The 25,077-nt window shown below is 36.1% G+C and overlaps 1 protein-coding gene across 1 annotated transcript; it reads left to right on the forward strand.

The window, feature by feature from the left end:
- On the forward strand, positions 1 to 24,567 carry LOC306873439 (proteasome adapter and scaffold protein ECM29-like). Its single transcript, XM_079422725.1, has 49 exons — positions 1 to 78; positions 838 to 968; positions 1,833 to 1,949; positions 2,087 to 2,205; positions 3,114 to 3,260; positions 3,355 to 3,526; positions 3,687 to 3,826; positions 3,913 to 3,991; positions 4,071 to 4,190; positions 4,327 to 4,412; positions 5,426 to 5,501; positions 5,605 to 5,654; positions 5,751 to 5,817; positions 5,915 to 6,037; positions 6,231 to 6,334; positions 6,424 to 6,547; positions 6,863 to 6,943; positions 7,049 to 7,268; positions 7,452 to 7,543; positions 8,001 to 8,135; positions 8,222 to 8,363; positions 8,524 to 8,696; positions 8,867 to 8,968; positions 9,729 to 9,852; positions 10,405 to 10,550; positions 10,645 to 10,699; positions 10,816 to 10,930; positions 11,171 to 11,239; positions 11,394 to 11,511; positions 11,616 to 11,783; positions 11,881 to 11,960; positions 12,053 to 12,158; positions 12,845 to 12,892; positions 12,984 to 13,102; positions 13,626 to 13,776; positions 14,286 to 14,351; positions 14,508 to 14,597; positions 14,683 to 14,749; positions 14,828 to 14,919; positions 15,006 to 15,072; positions 15,297 to 15,488; positions 17,390 to 17,601; positions 17,790 to 17,833; positions 18,599 to 18,791; positions 18,946 to 19,084; positions 19,673 to 19,778; positions 20,001 to 20,089; positions 20,353 to 20,424; positions 23,528 to 24,567. Exons 1-49 carry the CDS (start codon positions 57 to 59, stop codon positions 23,665 to 23,667), a joined length of 5,490 nt encoding a protein of 1,829 aa, XP_079278851.1. The 5' UTR covers positions 1 to 56; the 3' UTR covers positions 23,668 to 24,567.
- Positions 24,568 to 25,077: the final 510 nt, after the last annotated feature.

Below are 25,077 nucleotides of genomic sequence, written 5' to 3' on the forward strand. Positions count from 1 at the left end.
GAGAGAGATGTTGTCTCTATAGGAGTGGCAGTGCTGGTGGTGACTCCACTTCAAACATGGCTGCACAGGACGAGCTCAGTAAGTTTAACTCATTCTACATGCGTTATTTCTTCATTACTGCATACTTTTCAATACCCTCTTCATTATTTGTCATTCTTATGAAGAATGAGTTCACCGTGCTGTCTGTTTGTCTATCTGTAGTTACATGAGTAAATATTTTTAAAGTGAATATCAGTTTGGCAGCTAGCCGGCTAGTATGAGGCCCAATGCTCAGTCATGCTCCAAAATGAAAGTGCCTCCTTTGGGGTTTTCTAATTTAGAGGACACTACAATCTTTTTTTACCGTGAAAATAGCGTTATCTAAATGTCATAATGGTCCAGGGCTTGTTGTCATTTATTGACAGCGTGAGAAATAAGCATGTAGCTAATAAACGTTAACGCTGGTTAGCAGTGAGGCTATTCAGATCAGAGGCTAACCAACTAACTGTTAGCGATTATAGCGTCTGTATTTACCGTTTATCTGCATTTACAGTAATTCTTATCTTCTGTTGTTCATTGCAAGCTTGTTTAATATTTTTTATTGTAAACTGATTCATAGAGAGCCGGTAAAATGCACTTATGCAAGGGACATAAATGCATTGTAGTAATTCCCAGTCTTTCTTTAATAAGTCGTTTTAACTAAAATATAAGCTTCTTATAATTAACATGTGATCATATAGGAAGTATGTGAGATTTTGTTCATTCAAAGCAATTTGAAAATAGTTAAGTTAGCCCTGCTTATTTTGAACTCTCTATCTGTCACTTACCTCCCTGCTTTCTCTTTGTTTTCCATTATAGACCAGTTGGAGCGTGTGTTTTTGCGCTTGGGTCATGCAGAAACGGATGAGCAGTTGCAGGATATTATATCCAAATTCCTGCCTCCTGTCCTCCTCAAACTATCCAGTGTGCAAGAGGGGGTTCGCAAGAAAGTGAGTGTGTGAGAAAAAGAAAACTGTTCATTGTAAAGATTCAGAATTGTTTTGTGGAGAAAATACGTATAAAATAATTTTCTTGCATTTCTGACATTTCTAATTCTAATCTTCTTTGAAACGTCTCTGAAATTATTAAATGAAAAATATGATATTTAAAACCTTACACATGCTCACCCTGTTCAAAAAATCTTAATGCATTCCTTCTTGAACATAAGTGAATGTTTTGAGTCTTTGTAATATAAGTTCATCTGTTTCCATCAGTGTGAAAAGATGGATCTCAAAATCATACAGTCACTGTTGTAAACGGTTCAAATAGAGATGTAGCCCTACCCCTTTTCAGTGCTGCACTTGTTGTTTTCTGTATTCCGGTTTGTATTTCCACAGTGTGAAAGTTAGGTCGTACAAATTTATGAACGCTCATTTTAAAATCTTCCCAGTTTGACATTTATTATGACATCTCCTTCGAACATTACAATGCACATGATAACTTTCGTTAACTCTACAACAAGTAAATCCACTTCATGAGCTAATTACTCTTCAACAGTGATGCATAGACTACAGCTGCCACAAAAACGGAAGTTCAAAGACAAAATTCGAAAGATTGCTGCTCACATGATGTCTATACAGAATGATCTTTTTGCGTATTACAAACTATGTGAAAATTATTCATGTTTTTAATGGAAGTTTTAATGAAGTGTTTATGGGAGTCCCTGTGTTGACTTGTGGTCTGCTTGATGATCCTTGGGTCTGTAGTTGTTGAAAACCAATGTAACCTTAACAGAAAAATTGAATGTAGGACCCATGAGAATAATTTCAAAGAAGATCTATTAACAAACTGGATTTTGTTATTGCCCTCTCCAGGTTATGGAGTTGCTGGTACACCTAAACAAAAGGATAAAGAGTCGACCCAAGATTCAGCTTCCTGTAGAGACACTGTTGGTTCAGTATCAGGACCCTGCTGCTGCAACTTTTGTCTCGGTATGATCGTATCCCCACATGTTACTATCACCACTGCCAATACTTAATGTTATTAACCTTGAGATGTCACCTATTTATTTTGAATGTATTCCCATTAAGTAAGAACTTGATTGTGATGACTGTGTTTGTGCTTGCAGAACTTCACTATCATCTACATAAAGATGGGCTATCCTAGGTTGGAGGTGTCCAAACAGTGTGAGCTTGCACCTACTCTACTCACAGCAATGGAAGGCAAACCTCAGCCTCAACAGGACAGGTTAGTTTCAGCTTCATTTGAAATGAAACAATGTTGTTTTCATTATTAAGGTAGAATGTAGCTGGTTATAATCACATTTATAGTATTTGATAAAGTATTGTCTAATGAAATGTATTTATTATTAAACATATACTCTACTGTTTAAAAGTTTGTGGTTGGTAAGAATAAGTTTCTTATGCTCACCAAGGCTGCATTTATTTGATTAAAAACACAGTATAAAACAGTAGTATTGTGAAATACTATTAGAATAAAAAAAAAGTATTTTCTATTTCATTTATATTTAATTGATTCCTGTGATGGCAAAGCTGATATTTCAGCTTTACTCCAGTCTTCAGTGTCACATGATTCTTCAGAATATACAGTTTTGGTGATGTAGTGAAGAATCGGGGTTTTCATTTTCTTGGAGAGAATTTATATAAATAAAACTTCTTGCATTTCTGACATTTTAATTAACTTTTTTTTTTTTTTTTTTTTAGAAAAAGTCAGGGTAGAATGGTCAGGGTAAATTATACTTATTTTATCTTCCCTGAAACTGAAGGGCAGTACTAATGTGATATTTTAAAAAATTAATATTCTTCTTCTTATTATTATTGTTATTATTATTATTATCAATGGTGAATACAGTTGTGCTGCTTAATTTTTTTGGAAACCATGATATATTGTTTTCTGGGTTCTTTGATAAATTTATTTGAAATATAACTTTTGTTCTAATAGAATTCTAGAAATAGAATTTTGTTTAAAAAATATTATACAAGTATAATAAACTGAATAAAAGTGAATAAAAGCATTAAAACAGACCTCAAACCTTTTAATGGTAGTGTATATATACATATTTCTATATTAATATTTACACATGCATTAAATGTCAGTATTGAACAGTATTGATATAGTCCGTCTTCTCCCTCTAGTCTGATGCACCTGCTGATTCCTACACTGTATCATATGAAATATCCGTCAGAGCCATCTAAAGCTTCCCCATTTGTCCTGACGGAGAGGCCCAAAACTGTACAACTCCTCTTAGAGTTCATGCTTGATGTTCTTCTGATGCCATATGGGTATGTCAGTTGGATATGTACAGTAAGTTGTAGTTGGTAATGTTAATGCTGTTTTTGTGAATCCCATTAACTCTATCTTTCGAATTATATCAAGGTTTGTGTTAAACGAGCCTCCAAGTCGTCCAGCTCCTTCATCTCCACAAGGGGTATCTGGAGCAGGAGCTGCGTCAGCACAAGGTCTCCCTCAGCCTCCTCCAGGAATGAGCGTTTATGCAGTTAAAAGAGTCATTGGAGAAGCTCAGTGGAGTCCAGAGCAACTGGAGCAGGTGAGGTTGCTAAGAAAATATGTTGGAGGATATTCGTTGTTTTTTAATGGGAGATGTTTTGCTTCATTTCTGTCTGTTGTTCAAAATCGAACGAACTGAAATAACCAGTTTACTCTTTCTGATTCTTCACTGAGTAACCTCTTCATCTTTGTGTTTGCAGTGTAAATTGGGAATTGTGAAGTTCATAGAGGCAGAGCAGGTGCCTGAGGTTGAAACGGTCATTCACTTAGTTGTGGCTTCAAGTGACACCAGACACAGTGTCGCCACGGCGGCTGATCTGGAACTGAAAAGCAAGCAGAGGTGAGGCTTTCTGTAATGATATGTCAAATTAAATCATGAGGTCTTGATACTGAAACTCATCTCTTGTGTCATGTTTTATACTGCAGCATTATTGACTGGAACAATCCACTCATTATCAACAAACTGTATAAAGTTTACCTGGGTGATATTCCACTCAAAACTAAAGTAAGTCTATTCATTACACACAAGTGATTCGACTTTTATATTCAGTAAGGTGTTCTACATAATGTGTGTTTTTACCCAGGGTGCCACAGTCAAACAGGAGCTGAAGCATGAGCCGGTCAGCACTAGAGTCAAGATGAAGATTCTGCCTCATCTTCTCCGCTCCAGGCTGGCTGCTGAGTGCTTTCCTGCTAATATACAGGTCAGATTGATAATGTTTGACAGGATGAACGTGAATGCAGCTTAGATGCATGTTGAAACAGACAAATAGGGGCAGGCAAGTAATATGTCCTAACTTGTTTAAAGAATGTCGTAACAGTGATTGTCTGTTTGTTTAGGTTGTCTATGATGGACTTTTTGGAGCAAACACCAACAACAAACTTCTGTCCCTCACTCTGCAGTTTGTACATCATATCTGTATGGTGTAAGTGTCAATGATCTCTAGAAAATCACATTTACTACTATACAAATAATGTTGAATAGGTTGCTATATTAGATGTATAAAACCTGGGCCCATATTCACGAAACATCTTAAGGCTAAAAGTAGCTCATAACTCGCCAATTTAGGAAAAAATCTTAAAAATAATGGGCATGTCAGTCCTAAATTTAGGACTCCTAAATCTGTGAAACGTTAGGAGTAGTGAAGAGGACTCCTAAGTCACTAAGACCAAGCCACAAACTATCCTAAAATGGCTGTTGCCTGCAATCTGCCTCAGAACATAAACATTTGACGAAAATGTGCTTTTAAAAAGGTATCGCCATTGGTTTTGGAGGTTATCCCAACTCCAAATTTTCCTTTGATTATATGCTTGTTTTCATTAACCAATTGGGCAAGAAGTAACAGCTGTCCTTGCATCCATGTCTTACTATCAGCCATGATTATTCTACTCTAATTAAAAGGCTGTTTATATGAGTATTCACAAATTGTTTTACGAGAAGCATACAGGCTGACAATTACCTGAACATATACATATTTATTATATAGTTTAATTAGTGACACTTAGCCTGCATTTTAAAATCTTTATTTGAATATGGCAATTAAATTATTTTTTTAAACATTTATTTGAATATGGCAACATAACACTGCGCTCTGCTATGTTTCTTTGAATAAATCTCTGACGGAGACCCCTCCCCTATCAGCCAATCACTGTGTGCATAGTTAGTAAGCATGCTGACATCATCCATAGCAACGAGGTCAACCCCACCCATACTCTTAGCTTAAGACTTCTCTCTATTCCTTAGTAAAAGTTTGTCTCAGCAGCTTTGTGAATAGGTTTAAGAGAAAACTCTTAGCTAAAAACCTTTACTGCTATTTAGGAGAACTCATAGTGGTGAGAGAAAATGTTTTGTGAATACGGGCCCAGTAGTTTAAGCGCTTTTCATATTGTATGTGCATTTGCATCAGATGAGATGAAAATAATTGTGTTTAATCTGAAGGTGCCCTGATACCAACAAACCTTTGGGTTTGATGTTGCTGAATGGACTTACTAAGCTTATTAATGAATATAAAGAGGTATGAACGCATGCTGAACAATTTAGGTTTTAGTTGTAACAAAAAGTTTGGCTTTTTCCGAAGTATCCGTCAAAATGACCTTAATTTATTATTTTATTATAAGGACCCCAAACTACTATGTATGGCCTATTCTGCTGTTGGAAAACTTTCAAGGTAAATCATATATTTTAAGTTTTATTTTAAACAATATAACTTTTAATAGGAATTAAAATGTAAAAATGTATTTTTCCCTTTTTCCTGCTATAATAGTCGAATGCCTCAGCTTTTCACAAAAGACATTGCATTGGTACAGCAGTTTTTTGAGTCCATGTGCAAGGTTTGTTTGATATACATTTTATATAGTAGTTATCCAGTTATTACTATATGGCCTGTTGTAAAAATTTAACCTAGTTTCTTTCTCACAATGGAAACAGGAGAATGCTGATGTGCGATTGGCCATTCAAGAGGCCTTGTCGATGATGGTGGGAGCATATGTTCATCTTCAGGGGGCACTTCTGAACCTAATGGAAGCACTTGTGGCTGCATATATCACAAAGGTTTGTTATTATTGCAAGCTACCTTATTACAAGCACCTAGAAGGAATAAACGAAAATGTCAACATTAAATATAAAATGACACACTCCAACTTTATGATACAACAAGTTATTTAACCCAATTATGAGTCTATGAATAAACATGAAATAATAATTTACAGTGTGTAATGTCCTGTTGTGTATGGCTTTGTGTTAGCCGGAGGTACAAGTGCGCCAAGTAGCGATGAAATTTGCCAGCACGGTATTTGCTCCTGATCATGTAGCTTCTAGATATCTCTTACTGCTTGCTGCAGGAGATCCGTGAGTATACTTACACTTCCTGGAGTTATTTCAAGTTTTCAATTAAGCATTGTCATGAAAGATGTGCATCATATGGCCTGTTTTTTCAGTCGTGAGGAGGTGTCTGGGGAGGCCCGGCGAGCACTTAGGTCTCTCCCCTCTACAAAGACAGAGAAAGAGGGATCAAGGCCCATGCCATCATTCCCTGAGATGGTCAGCTACATCCAGGAAAAGGTATGGTGTTTTGATTTATGATTGAGTAATACCTGGGGTCATACCTAAGCCATACCTTATTGTCAGTTGATTTGGTTCAAAATAAGTCAGACTAACTGAAATAAGCCTGACTTATTTGGTAAACTTGTTTTATGGAACAGGCCCCTGGTCTGTCATGACCCCAGATGAGTCTCCATGTCTAAATGCAAATAATAAAATGCAACTAATTATATAATCGTGCATCGTTAGGCACCCCAGTTATGACACAGTCTAATGTAAAAATATGTCTCCATATGTAAAATATGGAGGCTGTCCCCTTGTTATTTTGTGTCATAGGGTGCACAGAGATTGAAGACTCCTGCAAAATACATTGTTGGTACTTCCACGTTGCCTTTTAATCCTGCCACATTTGGAGAGGTAAACTGACAGTCTTTAGATTTAAGAATTCTTTCTATATTTAATTTAATTAATAAACATGTTGCATGTATTTTTACTTGAACATATGCTCTTTTGTTTCCACAGATAGTTCTTTATCTGAGAATGTGTTTAGCTTATAGTGCTGGTGCCACATTCACATCTCTGAGCATTATGGACATGCAAGATGATGCTCCTCTTATTGGACGCTATGTTCAGTCGTTATTGTCCAGTGAAGCTTCTCCTTCCTCAGCCACTAAAGGAGGAGAGGCCAATCCAGTTCATGTATACATGGACTTACTGCAACAGCTGCTGTCAGCTGTAGGAGGTGAAGAGTTTACAAATTATGGTTTCTAATAGGATTGGGCAGTTATATTATCTAAATTAGGGATATACTACATATATGGAATCTATTTATATGTAGAACCTATTGTACAGGAAATGGATGAAGTGGATTATCATAGATTTATTTTGTTGTGATCTGATGATGTGGTCTAATTCATTAATACAGGTATCCCAGTGATGTACTGTCTCTTGGAAGTGGTCTCGGTGTCCCCAGAGAAACTTACCCCTAACTTTGCAGATAAAATCGACTGGATTAAAGTAATTATTATTTTATATTATATTTCTGTTACTGTCAGTAAGATTTGTTTTTTAGAATGAAACTTTGTTTTACAGCAAGTCAAGAATGAAATGAACTGATCAAAAGTGACAGTGAAGACAGTGAAGAAAATGTTCGATTTCAGATAAATGCTCTTTTGAATGTTCATCAGGGAATCCTGAAAAATGTATCCCAGTTTACATGAAAATATTAAGCAGGACAACTGTTTTCACTATTGATAATAAAAAGAGAAGTTTGAGCACCAAATCAGCACATTTAGAATAATTTCTGAAGGTTCACGTGATTCTGAAGACGACGGCAAAAAAATCTTGCCGACCCCAGACTTTTATTTTAATGAACTTCAATTTAAATTTTGTATTATATCCTCTGGAATGGAGACTTTAAGTATGCCTGACTATAAAAATGTCATTTTGTTAATTAATCATGTTTGATTTGCAGGGTCTCATGAACACCAATAAAGAAGATATGCGTGAACTGGCAGCGCAACTGTATGCCGTAGTTGTCTCTACTATGTCTGGAAATGAACTTAGAATTGCTGTACAAACCCTGATTAAGACAACTAAAGACACACATGTATGTGTAAAATAATGTTTTTTTCTAATTTAGAAATTTATATTTTAGAAATGTATTAGTAATTATTTATTTATTTTTAAATTTAGAGTCCTGAGACTCAGCATGGTGCCATCTTGGCTCTGGGCTACATGGTGGGCAGATACATGAATAAGAGGCGGAGCCTAATGCCTACTGAGCCCACGCCCAAAGAAAATGAGGAACTAATTGATATGGCCACAAAAACCATCGGTATGTGCCTTTTCATATAGTGTGGTCACACATGGCACTTGATATTGGGATGCTCTTGAATAACACCATGAACTTTGTTTCATTAGTTAACTATTGCTGCAAGAAAAACAAATTATATTCACCTAATTAAACAAACAGCTACCAATGTGTTTGTCTGCAGGTACGTTTTTGGATAGCGAATCTCCTCTGTTGACTGTTGCTGCTGTGACAGCATTGGGAGAGATTGGGCGTAACAGCGTGTTGCTGATACCAGCGGATGGAAATGGCTTCACTAAACTCAGTCTAGTGGATAATCTGCTTGCCAGGATCCCATCTGGAAAAGAGACTGGCAAAGTAAAACAAAATTCACACTCAGAGAGAGAATGATTATAATCGTATTATTGATGTTCGCATTCTTCATCCAAATAAGCACTTCTGCATAAATCAATTTTCAAACTGTTTCCACAATGAAATGAAGGCTTTTTTGTTTTATGGTACTGATCATCTGCTGTTTGTGTTGTCAGATGAAAGAACGGGCCATCCAGACTCTTGGCTTCTTGCCAGTGGGAGATGGTGAATTCCCACACCAGAAGAAAATACTGCAGGGCCTCATGGATTCAGTAGAGGTAATGTTGAGACGCTCCTCATGACACATCACATTACAACTTTCATTAATTTAAAATTTGATTCGTTCAAGCAGCTGATTGATTTACAAATGAATTATGTGACTGTCTTTATGAATGGGTCACTAAATAATTGACCCACTTCGTTCAAAATGTGGATTCGTTCAGTAAAAAAAACAGTTATGTGTTGCTCAGAGATCCACACCAGTTCTGCTGTGGCTTTGTTTGGAACTATTTACATTGCCACATTTGTGCAAAAACAGACGATACTGACAACATTGTGTCTAAAATGTAGCAATATTAACTTCTTGTTTAGTGATGTGCTGTGTAAAATCATATCACGTTTGAGATCATGCCGATATTCAGGGGGAAAAACCGCACACTTGCTTGTGTGAGATTGCTAAACTACTGTATATCATATGAAATAAATAAGACAAAATCCCATACAAGGGCATATAACTGGATTCTAATAGACTACATCACTTAATCAATCATTATCCTGCCTCATTTGTCAGCAACTGCATGCAAAGATGCTGTAAAGGTCTGGGCAGTTAAATGCATGAATAACTTTATCACTTTTTTTTTTTTTTTTTTTGTAATTAATCACACTTAATTAACACTTCAAATTGACAGTCCTACTTTTGTCAGCATAGTTCAGTGAATTCATATCAAATAAATAACATGAGGGGGAAAAAAACATAAGAAATGTGAAGAAATGGCCACACATTTTTCATTGTAATATGTTTGTGTTGGGTTTCTTTAGGCCAAGCAGGTGGAGCTACAATTTACTGTGGGAGAGGCTTTAACTAATGCTGCTATAGGAAGCTGCTCTGGAGCTGCCCGAGATGTGTGGACATGCACAGAAGACCAGTACTGCCCTCCTGACAGTAAGTATGTGTGAGAGATGGAGAGAGGGAACTGTGTCTTCAGATGGGGCTTGAATCTTTTTCACACTTGTCTTACTTGTGCAAACTTGTCTTTTGGGCAAGTAAAACTGTTTGCTTGACTGAAAATATAAAATTATTTGGGGAAACATTGAACAAGACATCAGGAACATAAAGTAACTACACTTTGTGTTTTGGACTCCTTTCCATGTAGATTAATTACCATTTGGATACAAATGTGACCCCCCCCCCCATGTAAATTAGATGTCATGACGATCAAATTATAAGGCAGCAGTTTTCAATGTCTTACCTCCATTAAACATTTTAGAATTTTATGGTTGCCATTAAAGGAAATTCTTCAGTCTGGTATCCCAGAAATCATCGCTCTGTTACAAAGCTGAAACAATGCCAGTGTGAAAGCACTGTGTGAGCCTGCTAGCCTGAAGAATGCATTTAGTTCAGTTGTTATATGGTAGATCAAGAAGTCTCTCTCTCTCTCTCTCTCTCTCTATAAATTAATTATGATATTTTATCTACTTATTTTTATCTTTTCAGATGTGAAGAATAATGATATAGTGCCCTGGGTGCTGAGCTCTGTCTTGTCAAAATATATACCAAGTCCAAACCCTCATGTTCGGCAGGCTGCCTGCATATGGCTCCTGTCTCTAGTCAAGAAACTCAGCCATCACAAAGAAATACAGGTAAATAAATGCACAAATGCACTCCCAGTCTCATTTACATACACAAAGAAACACTGACATGACAAAGTATGTGTTCTCTCTTTATCTGTGATAGTCTCACCTGAAGGAGATACAGACAGCCTTTATTTCTGTCTTGTCTGATCCAGATGGTGAGTCACATTCTGCTCCTTTTATGATACTGCTCTTTTAAAGGTCACATTACATTTTGACAGTATGTAAAGGTCGGGGAGCTTGTGGGTTTGATAGTGATGATCTGTGTGTGTAGAACTCAGCCAAGATGTGGCGTCTAAAGGACTCGGGCTGGTTTATGAGCTCGGAGGAGAACAGGATCAACAGGAATTGGTATCAACCCTTGTGGAAACTCTCATGACTGGTAAAAGGTATTAAAAAAACTGCTTATTTCTGGTTATTTCTGGTAGTAAATTGCATTACTGAGACTTACCAAGCCCCAGAACATGGAGCAGTTACTTTATATAGACTACTAATTAGATTCAGTTCAGTATCTGAACTTTTATTTTTCAATGAGTTACATCTCAGAATATCTTGGGCTCTTGAAAACATTGCAATGTGCATTTTTTGCTCCTGACTCATTTGATACCTGTGAGATTTTATGTTTTTAGAGCCAAACATGATGTCTCAGAGGACACTGAAGTCTTCCAGGGGGAGGCACTTGGTAAATCACCTGATGGGTATGTGCTGCTTTTAGTTCACTTATATTTCAGATTGTTTAGAACATTTTTAGGGAGTAAGACTTCACAGATTTGAGAATGAAAAATTTTAATGAGATTACTAGAGTGGATGTTTTCTTTCATCGTATATTGTTTTGATCTTTTACTTTGGTAGACAAGGACTCTCCACCTACAAGGAGCTCTGTGCATTGGCTAGTGATCTAAACCAACCAGATCTTGTTTACAAGTTCATGAATCTTGCCAATCACCATGCTATGTGGAATTCCAGGAAGGTAAGACGGATTAACCATAATGTGATCGTTTATGACTTGGTAATTTATGGTTCAGAGCCTTTTTCAATAGCATGCAATGATCGTTGACTCTTCCTGTACTGTAGGGAGCAGCATTTGGGTTTAACATTATTGCAGCCAAAGCAGGTGAGCAGCTGGCTCCTTTCCTGCCTCAGCTGGTTCCCCGTCTCTATAGATACCAGTTTGACCCCAATCTGGCCATTAGGCAGGCCATGACTAGCATCTGGGATGCTCTCGTCACAGATAAAACCATTGTAAGATATTATTTTTCAGAATAATGAATTACGTTGCTTAAAAGATATTAAGGACACTCTATTGTTATTAAAATTATATTTTGTCTCTTTTTGATAGGTGGAGAAATATTTTAAGGAAATTCTTCAAGATGTAATTTCCAACCTTACTAGTAACATGTGGAGGGTGCGGGAGTCAAGGTAACATGTCTAGATATGTTTGAAAGAACCCTGATTTCCTCCTGTCTAGATTGGGTTCAAATCATCAGACCCCTTTTATTTTTTTTTCCCAGCTGCTTGGCTTTGAATGATCTGATACGTGGAAGACAGGCAGATGAAATTATCAACCGCCTATCAGAAATCTGGGAGACTCTGTTTCGGGTTCTGGATGATATAAAGGTGAGAAATAAAAAGCTGCTGTTTGTTTTGCAGTATTTTGTGTATGCTTTGCTTTAGGGATGCACGATATTGGATTTTTGCCGTTATCCGATATGCCGATATTTTTCAACTCATTTTGGCCGATACTGATATATTTCCTTTTGTTTGGAAACAACACCAAGTGCGGAAATTATAAACAAATTATTTTTAATTTTAGTTAGTTTTTAACAAACTTATTTGTTAGAATTAAACTATAAGGAATTTTTTTTTTTTTTTATAATGACAGTACATTGAAAGCTTTGAAAATAATTATAAATTTACTATACATCCATCCCTGCATTTTATTTTATTTTTTTTCAGAAAGATGCAGTGGTAACCTTAAAATGTTATTTTAAGATTTAACATTTGTAGATGGTCTAAGGCGTGGTAAAAACTCTGAAAATCTTTTAGAGCTCATAATTCGATTAAAAAACCCCATTACACATTAAAGAATAAATCTGTATACAATTATTTAATTTGCAAGTGTCAAGTTAGATTTTTAATTTTTTTTATTCATATAAGCTATAGCTTCTTATCTTTAAATCAAAACATACTCATGATTTTATGACATTGATACTGCTTTATTTATTCAGAATATCATACATCCCTACTTTGCTTGTAACCTACAGTTATTTTTATTTGACTGTCTTATTTGTTTCCTGTTGTAGGAATCAGTTCGTAAGGCAGCAGATCTTACTCTAAAGACTCTCAGTAAAGTGAGTTGCAGCAATGAATTCTGGATACCCCAATGATTTTCCACTCTTGAGACACCACTGATAACTGACTACCTGTGTGTTTGTCCAATAGGTGTGTGTGCGCATGTGTGAATCAACAGGTGCTGCTGCTCAGAGGACAGTGGCTGTGTTGTTGCCAACTCTACTGGACAAAGGCATTGTCAGCAATGTAACCGAAGTGCGAACTCTCAGGTAAGAAAGCATATATTTACCCAGTGCCGATCCTACACTTCTGGGGGCCCTACGGAAAACTGGGGGGGATTTATGAATGAATGAAACGCCTTTGTCCGTGTTCGCTCCGTCTCGAATCGCGCTCACGGAAAGCGCTTGAGAAACGGTGTCTCTTCCGCGGCTCAGTACGATTTCAATTTCAGGGATTTTTTTTTTTCTTTTTTTCTCTCTCTTCTCTCGAGCAAGACACTGTATGACATTCACGTTACATGACTTGACTGATTTTTATGTAGAAAGGGTGACACAGCGCACCACATTAAAATAAATGAACATTCATGTTGTAATAACCGCTGGCTAAATTAAAAAACGAAACTAAAATTAAATCATCTTTGAGAGCAAGGGGGCCTCCAGGTGTTTCGGGGGTCCTACGCAGCTTGCGTACTTTGCGTATAGGGAGGATCGGCTCTGCATTTACCAGCCACGTGCACACACACCCATTACATTTTATATTCAAAGTAAAAGTCTGAGTATTGCTTTGTTTTAGTATCCAAACTCTAGTGAAGATCAGTAAGACAGCCGGCAGCCGTCTAAAGCCCCATGCTCCTCGACTCATCCCGGCTCTGCTGGAGGCCCTGAGCGTGCTGGAACCGCAGGTGCTCAACTACCTCAGTCTGAGAGCCACAGAGCAGGAGAAGGTGAGCAGCTCTGTGATCATCTACTTTGGTATGGAGAAAACTAGGTGTAAAGTTGTTTTATTTATATGGCGCTTCATGCAACAGAGATTCTTTCAAAGCAGCACAGTATAAAACAGGAAAGTAATAGAATCAGTGATGCAAACTTCATCAAATAAATAAATAAATAAATATTATGAAATAAACAGTGCATAACAAATGTGAACAACAAAAATAATAGTAAATCATTATCCAAATTGATCCAGACTGCCACATAAATAGACATATTTAAATGTGTATTTAATTTGTTTAAAATTTTAGTTACATATAATAATAATAATAATAATAATAATAATAATAATACATGAATAAAATATTTAATTTAATTTAATTTTGCTTATCAAGTGTTGTGAGTTTGAGAGCATTTGAAAACAGTCATTATTTTTGTTAATCCTTTTGATGTTAGCAGTATAGACTTTACACATGTCTTGAATGTACTGAACTCATTGTTTTCACATTTCCTTTTGTGTCAGAGTGCAATGGATGCCGCAAGGTTAAGTGCAGCCAAGTCTTCTCCTATGATGGAAACCATTAATATGGTAAGACACATCATTAAGTCTGTCCATATGACGCATTAGCTGCATTCCAAATTGGTAATTAAATGAGCATTTCATTACAAAAATACATCAATATGTATGTTTACAAGTGTGTTTTTGAACTGCAATGTTTATGTGAGCTGTGTTTGTGGTTTCTAGTGTCTGCAACACTTGGATGTGTCTGTATTAGGAGAGCTTGTTCCAAAACTCTGCGAGCTACTAAAGAGTGGAATCGGACTCGGAACAAAGGTACACATCCTGCTTGATTTTTGTCAGTATTACACTTTATCTCCCACATGTACACACTGACTTACAGTTGTATGTGCAATTGTAGGGAGGATGTGCCAGTGTGATTGTGTCATTGACTGTGCAGTGCCCTCAAGATCTTACACCATATTCAGGTAACACATACTGACAGAATAGAGGAGTTACACTGTTTTGTAAGTCGTATATGTGATTGGGCATATTTTGTCCCACAGGTAAACTCATGAATTCACTCCTAAATGGGATTAATGACCGCAGTAGCGTCATTCAGAAGTCATTTGCCTTTGCCATTGGACATCTGGTCAGGGTATGAAAACACACCTAAATGCGTATTTCAATTGAGCCTAAAGCAACTACAGAGTTACAAAACGATACTCTTGTTTTCCCCATCAGACAGCCAGAGACAGCAGTGTTGAGAAGCTTCTGCAGAAACTGAACACCTGGTACCTGGAGAAAGAGGGTATGAGGACTTTAATGGAATAGTTCGCCCAAATACGAATCTGCTTCCAAACCCATATGACTTGACTTTCTTTGGTTGAACACAAAAGATGACATGAGTTAATGATGACTCCATGTTCATTTATGGATGAACTGTCATTTAATGAAGACGACTTCTCTTGAGAAATAAGAATGTAAATCCGCATGATATCTAGGTTTGTAAAGTGTTTTTTCTGTAATTTTCAGAGGCACTGTACAAGTCCTCATGTTGTCTGGTGGTTCATGCCATCAGTCACTACAGTCCTGATGTGTTGAAGGCTCATGCTGGAATGGCTCTACCACTGGCGTTTCTGGGCATGCATCAGGAGCCTGAGGAAGAGAAAGGAGAAAGCGCTGAAGCCAATCTGTGGTCTGAGGTCTGGCAGGAACATGTACCTGGTAGGTTACGATACACAACCTTTGAAAGGGAAAAGATAATGTGCAGGGTCAGAAATTAACTTTTCCATTTTTTTTTTACATTCGTGAGGGCAATTTTTATCACCACCTTGACTGTTTAAAATTGTATCTAAATTATACGTTTATAAACATGAGCTAATATGGCTGCAGTATTATGACAAAAATCATTATTGTTAATTATTGCTCTTGATATTGTAATAGTAATTATTAATAGCTATGTTTCCATCCACCTATTTTTATGCACATTTTGGAATATCGCATAAAAAAACGCTGGATGGAAACACCAAGATGCGCATAAATTCTAAAAATGTGCATAAAAAACTTATGCGCACATTTGAGTTGGATAAACTTTTTTTTATCCGATAAGTAAAAAATGCGCATAAACTACAATGGGGAAACATTTTCCGAATAAATTCCTTCATGCGCAACGAAAAGGTCATGTGACACTCAACAACAACTCCAGAGTTTTCAGCGCTGACTAATCTGAACGCCTGTGGCCATTGAATTCCTAAGCTCAACGTGTGTGATTGTTTTTTTGCAACCAATTGCAATTCTTATAACCAATGTGTAAAAAGCAATCTGATGCAGTGTGAGCGAATCAAAATGTAATTCCACAAATAGACACTTTTCATTCACATTTCTTTTTAATTTTGACAGCCATAATCAATTGTTTAATTGTGCAGGGCCAATTTTTGGCCCTTTATCTTGAATTTGTGGGGCATTTTTACCACAAGCCCCCATTAATTGTTGACCCTGACCTGAAGTCAATTCTTAAAAAAAAAAAAAAAAAAAAAATTCTCAAATCAATCATTTAACCCAGAGGTCTTCAACCCTGCTCCTGGGGACCCACTCTCCTGGAAAGTTTATTTCCAACCGGCTTCAGCACACCTGCCTGCAATTTTCGAGCAGTCTTGATGAGCTTGATTGTCTGCTTCAGGTGTGTCTGATTAGGGTTGTAGCTAAACACTAAGGATAGTGGGTCCCCAGGAACAGGGTTGAAGTTTTAACCTGTTATTTATTTTTATTTTTTATTTTTTTTGGATGTGTAAAGATTTTATTTTATGGTGGGCTATTTATGCATGTTGCTAGAATTTACATCAAACATCATTGTTAATGTTTAATTTTTATATCACCTAGCCCTATTGCTATGTTAGACTTTTAAATTAATTTAAATTCAAAACATTTTAGCATTAGTTTGTGTATAGATTTTTTTTCATATCTAAGCAAAATTGTTATTTGATTTCATTATGAATATATTAGTTACAATGTTGAGTCAAACATAATCTAACTGACAGTTGGATCTAATTAGAAAACAGTCAATACCCAGGCCTTGAAGCACTAGAGGGAAATGTGCACTGCTGATCGAAAGTTTAGGAAGGAATTTTTATTTTTTGAAAGAAGTCTCTTATGCTTACCAAAACTCATTTTATTTGATAAAAAATACAGTAAAAACAGTAATATTGTGAAATATTATTAAAACTCAAAATAACTCTTTTCTATTTCAATGTATTTTAAAATGTAATTCATTGCTGTGATGGCAAAGCTGAATTTTCAGCTTCATTACTTCAGTCTGCAGTGTCACATGATCATTCAGAAATCATTGTAATGTGCTGATTTGGTGTTATTATTGTTATTGTTCTGCTTAATATTTTTGTGATGCATTTTTTCAGAATTATTTTGAATAGAAAGTTCAAAAGAACTGCATTTGTATGAAACAGAAATCTTTTGTAGCATTATAAATGTCTTTGTCACTTTTGAACAATTTAATGTGTCCTTGTTTGATTAAAAATATTAATGACCCCAAAAGGTAGTGTACTACATGTTATAGTGTGTGTTAAGGGCTAGGATGAGAGAATAAATTATGAATTATTGTGTATTTTTAGGCAGCTTTGGTGGAATCAGGTTGTACATGACTGAGCTCATAGCCATTACTCAGAGGGCTCTGCAGTCTCAGTCCTGGAAGATGAAGGCTCAGGGTGCCGTTGCCATGGCAACTATTGCTAAGCAACAAACAGGCTCACTGGTGGCACCTCACCTGGGCATGGTGTTGAGTGCACTACTGCAGGGGCTTGCAGGACGCACCTGGACAGGGAAGGTAACATACCTGCTCATTCTCAAACAAATGATCTGTGCTGAGGAACAGAATTTATCCACCTGGGCAAGGATTAATAATACTGTCTGCTCTGGAAGTAGACAGACATGATCCCAGTGGTTTGTTTTAAACTGATTTCTTTCTTTGCTGTATTTGTGGCCACTGAAGTCTAATGGCTTGTGTATCCACAGGAAGAGCTGTTGAAAGCTGTTGGATCTGTAGTGTCTAAATGCAGGTTAGACTCTACTGTATCTTTCACACACTTATAGTTGTGCTTATAACTTTACAGGATCTGTAAGATGTTTAGCAAAAACAAAATAAAAAATAAAATGCAATAGTTTACCCAAAAATGAAAATTTGCTGAATATTTTCGCACCCTCAGGCCATCCAAGATTTAGAAGAGTTTTTCTTCATCAGAATAGATTTGAAGAAATTTAGCATTACATCGCTTGCTCACAAATGGATGCTCTGAAGATAATGGGTGCCGTCAGAAGGAGAGTCCAGACAGCTGATAAAAACATCACAATCCATATGACTCCATTCCATCACTTATTGTCTTGTGAAGTGAAAACCTGCATGTTTGTAAGAAACCAATCCATGATTAAGGTGTTTTAAATTTAAACCATCACATATAATGGTTTTTTTTTTTTTTTTTTTTTTTTTTTTTTTTTGGTTTTATTTGGACTCTCATTTTGATGGCGGCACCCATTCATTGCAGAGTATACGTTTAGCAAGTAATGTTAAATTTCTCCAAATCTCTTTCTATGTAGAAACAAATTCATCTGCATCTTGAATGGCCTGAAGGGTGAATAAAGATTCAGCCAAATTTCATTTTTGCGTAAATTATTCCTTTAAATATTGGCCTTTTTTTTCTTTTTTTCTTTTTTTTTTTTTAAATGTAGTGCTTATAAATGATCCTGTTCAGAGGTTTACACACTTTATAAGCCTCCTGCTGTTTCTGGGTTAATAAAACCTAAGCTGAACCTGATTCTGTCTGTAGTGTGGAGCTACAGAAGCCTGCAGCAGGTCAGCCGACAGTGAGCGAGGTGCTGGATCTGGTGCTGAAGGAATGTAAGAAAGAGAGTCTGGTTTATAAAATGGCAGCCTTAAGCAGTGCAGCAGACATCTTGGAGTCAACGCAGGAGGATCGTTTTCAGGAAATCACAGACATTGTGGTTCCTCTCATTAAAAAGGTGCAGCAAACCCTATATGCTCATAGTAAATCTGTTTTTTAAGCTTTGGCATTTCATCCTAATTGAGTTACAGTGTAACAATATTGCTAAAAATGTTTAAATGATTTATTCAGTACTTAATTTTTGTTAAAAAAAAATGTATTTTTTCATTTAGAATCAGCCAGCGAGTGCCAGCTCCCCGAGACATGATGATGACGATGATGAATTTAAAGCACGTGAATTACAAACAGAAGTTCTGCTGTGTGCATTTGAGACACTTGGAAAGAGCTGGCCAAAAACCACTCAGACACAGAGTACGTATCAGTTACAAGTCTTAGGCCCCATTTACACTAGTGCGTTTTCGTTTTAAAACAGCGTTTTAGAATGAAAACGATCCTCACCTACACTGGTGTTTCCGCTGCGTTTTAGAAACGATCTCCGTCTACACTACACAGCCAAAAACGCATGTCACATGACCATTCATGCAGGTACAACCATAGATATGTATAGGTAGATGCCCTATTATTTAGATGGCGGACGCATCGGCATGCTCGGAGCGGTCGAATGGGTAATTACCCATTCATATCTATGGGTACAACAATGCGCATGATGTTATTGTTTACACGGTCATCAAGAATACACAGAGCGAATGTGGGCGGCCACGCCATCATTTTCAAAAGTCTCAGTTTTGGTCCTTTTACACTGAAGTTTTCAAACTAAAACAGGGTCTGCAGTGTTTTCAAAAGTCTGTTTTCGACCTCAAACGCTGGAGTAGTGTAAACGATAGGCATAACCATAGCAAAAGTTATGCGTTTTAAAACGAAAATGCACTAGTGTAAACGGGGCCTTAGACACACACACAGGGGCAGAGTGCTGTTTAATGAGTGTGTTTTGTGTTGTAGATCAGTTCCAGAATGAGGTTTGCAGCATAATGTGTGATAGACTGAAGTTGAGCACGTGGAGAGTCCAACTGGGAGTCCTACGCGCCTTGAAGGTCTTCTATCAGGGGTATAGTATACTAAAAACATTTAAAGTTTTGTAACAAATGCCTTGTTTTTGGGAAATATATACTAGGATTTTTGAACTTTAATTGTTCTTTAAACCATATTTGCATTTCTTTTGTAAAAAATTAGTAGGTAGAAAAAGTGTAAAATGCTAAAATTGTTGGTGAATGCATTAAAAAGATTTTGAATGCTGTAATGACTATATGGTGTTTTGTGTATGTTCTAGATTGTTGCTGTTGGATAAGGAACATCGGAACACTGCTGTTCTGAGCGAGATGTTGTCTGACACCTGCACCGCCCTGGCAACACCTCTAGGTGGAGTTTCTCATGAGCTTCTAAACATTAAAGGCATAGGTCACCCAAAAATGAAAATTTAGTCACCTTCAAGATCTAAACTGAAGTTCTTTTGAAGAACGTTGGTAACCAAACAGTTTTGGTGACCGTTGACTTCCAAAAAAAACATATTTCTCACAATATCTTTTATTTACCACAGAAAAATTTTAGTTTGGGTTGATCTATCTTTTTATTCACCTTTTATTCAAACTTGGCTCATGAGAATCATTCTTTTTCTCCTACAGAAAACAAAAGCTATTCGTCAGTAAGAACAGAAGCCTTGGCGGTAGTTGAACTTCTTTTGAAGAGGATTGAAGGTAGAGTTGATTTGCTCTGACATTTAGAAAAAATAGCTGATTACAGAAATGGGTTAGTTTTATAATGTTGTTTCAAATGTTCCATGTAAAAAAATAAATTATGCCAGAAATGTCAGTGCCAATAGCCTTGTGGGCAGTGTGGCAACATTTTTTGCTACAGACATCCTGGGTTTGAATCCCAGCTCAAGGACTTTCAATAGGGTCTGGCTGTAGACTTGCACTTGCACTCTCAGTACTTGTACACTTGTCCTCCCATACAGCAAAATGCTTATTGTGGCATAATGAACTAAATTTAATAATAATATAATAAGACAGTTCATTAGCCTATAAGTCTTGTTGACACAAAGATACAGACCAGCAGATATGAACGTGCATTATGAAATGCATTAAGTGATATTAAAAGGATGCAATGCGTTAAATTACACGTTAAACGTTTTCCTCCCATAGAAAATAATTTTAACTAAAACTCGTAATATATCTTAATGGACAAAGACAATGATATAAAAGAGCTGTAGACAGTTTATTCTATCTGGAAAAACGCTTAACGTGAAACTTTGCGTGTTGCGTTTATTCTGGGCTCACCTGCCTGTACATTAGTTATGTATATTTTAATATTGATGAGAAGCATATCGAGTTTGCTCTTTATCATCTTGGTCCATTATGCCACATTATCCCACGTTTTGCGGTATGGGAGGAAATACTATATACATATTCATTATATTAATAAACTGTATATTTTAATAGCACTATCTTAACACATTAAGCCATAAGTGAAACTTTGCGCATTGCGTTCATATTCTGCTGTTCTGTAGCCACGGATTTGCGGGTCTTGCCTTTTTCTCCAACAGATGACTTGCAGGACCCTGTTCGTTGTTGTACTAAATTAGTTTTAATCGTTTAACCACCACAGCGTCTTGTCTCTGTGGCAACACACACGATTCGTGTCGAATGCAAGTAACGTCGCAGGTAGCGTAAAGTGTAAGTGACATTGTAATTTAGTTTAGTTTTTCTTGTCTTCACCACCTGGCTACTGTTGTAAAATGTTGAGCAAAATAAAAATAATCAATAAATGGAACAAAATAAAAAAGACAGCAAGAGACGTCGCTCGTGGAAGCAGAAGTACTGAGAGTGCAAGTCTGCAGCCAGACCATTAGGACTTTTCCAGATCCCACAGCACTGTTTTGCGTTTCTGAGCAACATGATGATGTTTTGTTCCTGAATGAATCAATCGTTTAAATGATTTGGTTCAATCGCAACGACTCAGTGACTTGCTGCCATCTGCAGGCTGTTTTAATTTCACATTTAAAGTATCTTTTCATTTTTAAAATAATTTCAAATATCAGTATTCAACATTTCATGTTTAAAATATCAAAACATTATTTATGCATTTGTAACGGCAGGTTAAAGCACTCCATGTCTCTCTAAGCTACATTAACATGTGTAAATACATCTAAATGCCACTTCAGATGCATCTTCTGTAAAGATTAATTTTCTTGATACTGATTTAATTTTAGTAACAGCCTAAATGTATTATTATTATTATTATTATTATAATTGACGGATTAAATGTAGTAATTTGACTCAAGAATATCAAAAACTTTAGGAGTCAGTTGTCCACAGTAGTCCTTAAGATATCAGCACAATAACACACTCAGCAAAATATTGTCTGTCTTTATCGATACAATCCCAGAAAATACTGAAATATTTTTCTTTTCTTTTTTTTGGTCAATATCGCACACCCCTAGTACTGACACAAAATGATTTGCAACAATCGCTTTGTCACGTCCAGTGTAGAGAGCCTCAAGCTGTTGGTTTATTTCCCTTTTTTTTTTGGCTAGTAGAAGTTATGAACTTAAAAAATTAGTAGCCAAATTGGCTGGTGAGTGAAAAAGTTCATTTCAATCCCTGTTTAGCAGGGTTCCCGCGGGTCCTTAAAAAGTCTTACTTGTATCAAATTTAAGGCCATAAAAAGTTAAATAGTTAAATAGTCTTAACTATTATTTTTAGAGGGCTTAAATTTGGGTACAGACCAGAATTGCTATACAGCTTAATGTGACAATTAAACTTGCTATTCAATTCTGTATATTATTATTTTTAAGAAATTATGTAGTTGTTTAATTGTATGCACTTAATTATTGTCCTAACCGACTCTTAACCCTAAACATACCCATTGGTAACCCTCCTGAAATATTTAACCTAATTTATTTAAATATACTCTTTCTCTCTCATTTATATATATATATATATATATATATATATATATATATATATATATATATATATATAAATGGAGATTGCTGACACCCCCTCGAACACTCAAGTTCACGCTAGCTCTTACATTAAAAATAAGATGGAAAGATAAAAAATTAATAGCTTCCATGGATCTAGTCTTTGCATATGTTTGAATCAGGTCTCCTCTGTTGAAATTGAATTGGCTAGATGGCGCTGTCCCAAAAAATAGGGTCCTAGAAATGTGGTACTAGAACTGCAGCCTCCGGTATTGCAGGAACTTTGGGTTGTTTTTGTTCAGACCAATGCGAAAATCGACCTATGTTTTTACCCTGCAAACACGCAGAGCTGTAAATGTGAACTGGTGGATCGATAAGAAGATAATTCATTATAAAAATCTAAACAGTAAAATGTGTTTATTTAATATAATAATTGTTTAAATTAATATAATACTTTTGACACATCCATTTTCTTAAAAATGGTTTAAAGGCTGAAATGTGAAGTGTATCATTTTATAAAGCTTTTTGTTTTTGTGAAAACATGCATCTGAACTGTAAATCATGCTTTTTACAGTTAAATAGTTTACCATAGACATTGCCCTACCCCGCTCATATGGTATAAATATTATTTGTGCAGATCTTAAAAAGTCTTAAATTTGAGCTTATAAATCCTGCAGCAACCCTGGTTTAGGCAGCAATATTGTTTTGAAACAACACTAGTGTCTATGAACTGTAAAATGACCTGTAAAACTGGCATGAACTTTGTAGTTCAAATAATGTTTTGACAAAAATAAAGTTTTATAAAACGGTTTGCAGGTATGAAACATTGGATAAACTTTCTTTCTAATAAAATTGATGCTGTTTTATGTTTGTAGAGAGTGATCAGTGGGAGTGTCTGTCTGAGAGAAGTCGGCAACAGCTTCAGCGTTCTTTAGCTACAATGGAAACAGACAGCCGTCCAGACCTGAAGGACAAAGCCCAGACAATGAGAAGAAAAATACAAGCCCTGCCATGAATAACCTGCCCAACCACGGTCTTGAGGGTTGACTTGAGAATCTCTACCATACATTTCTGTAATCATCTTCACAGCCATGTTGCATACACACATATTTTGCCATTATCTGTACACTCCAACAGCTAGGCTAGGCCCTAAACCTTTTTTCCATGTGTGAACTTTTACCTTATGCTTTAACCAATGTGCAAAGACTACATTTGGCTACAGGGAGCCTCATCTAGTTTTGCTTAGACATTTTCACCAACCATTTTAACCTTGTTAAAATCTGAGTACGTGTTAGTGCGAGAATACACTCGACTCCTTCCATCTTTAGTTGTGTGTTCAAGATACTGGAAATCATGGAGTTTGTGAAGCAGAAGGCTTTCTGCAGTTATACACATGAAACTTGTTTAGCAAGAGACTGATCAGGGCCAGAACAGCTCGTTAACCATATACACAGAGTAACATTCGAGGGGTTTGAGTGACTACTGCAGGTTTCTATGTAAACACCCTTCCAGTTTATTTCCATCTTTCACGAGTAAAGATACTGATTGAGTCAACCTTTTGCTTTCATTCATTCAGTGCTGTTAGAAAAGGAGGTGTCACAAAGTCGAGCAGAAGGGACAAAGATCTATCCATACTGGTTAGGCGGGAACATTTGATTAAAATGCAATGATTTTTAAATGAGAGTTGGTGTAAAGGTATTAAGTGTGTATTAAAGGAAAGTTTGTAACATAAATGAAATTCAAACCTCAAACCTGCCTTTGTCCATGTTTGTATGTGTGAAAATATATTTTACATAATGGATAAATGAAATCTTTGTAAAGAGGCATGTTATACTGGGTCTCATCTCACCCTTTGTGGTTTGTGCCCATTAAATTAAAAATAAAGTTTTGGAGCATCTTTGTTAATCAAAACGACAAAAACTAAAAAATAATGTGGTCTGGTTCAAAATTGCTTTCTTACAGTTAATTGCCAACTCGCATTCAGATCTGCCTCCATAGATAGATGTATATCACAAAACAGGAAAGAAAAAAAGCTGTTGCTACTTGTTACATTGACTAAAATTAGAAAGTTCTCATATGGACAAATTAATAATTCATGTCTACTTGATGAATGGATAACGCTTTGTAGGTAATATTTGGCTAATAGAATATTTGAGCATTGAGCATTTTTTTTTTTTTTACTTGTAAAAAAAAAAAAAAAAAGATTACACCAAGAAAATGGCAATAAATTAGTATAAATTACTTCACTATTCTATGACATCAAGTCCAGCACGTAAATAACATCCAATTACATTTAATGGCTTAAACTTAAATTTGACCAAATATTAAATCAGCATTTTTCAACTCAGGATCTTTTAAAGGCACATTTGGGCAAATGTCATCCCGACTTTCTGAAACCACTACCTTTTTTTTTAAATTTTATTTT

This window comes from Barbus barbus (assembly GCF_936440315.1).
Source record: "Barbus barbus genome assembly, chromosome: 8".
NCBI classification, from domain to species: Eukaryota; Metazoa; Chordata; class Actinopteri; order Cypriniformes; family Cyprinidae; genus Barbus; species Barbus barbus.

Coding starts and splice junctions, on each gene's coding strand:
- LOC306873439 (XM_079422725.1), top strand. CDS start 57: ATGGCTGCACAGGACGAGCTCA. Junction 8,364..8,523: donor TATGGCCACAAAAACCATCG/GTATGTGCCTTT, acceptor GTTTGTCTGCAG/GTACGTTTTTGGATAGCGAA. Junction 12,893..12,983: donor CTCTAAAGACTCTCAGTAAA/GTGAGTTGCAGC, acceptor TTTGTCCAATAG/GTGTGTGTGCGCATGTGTGA.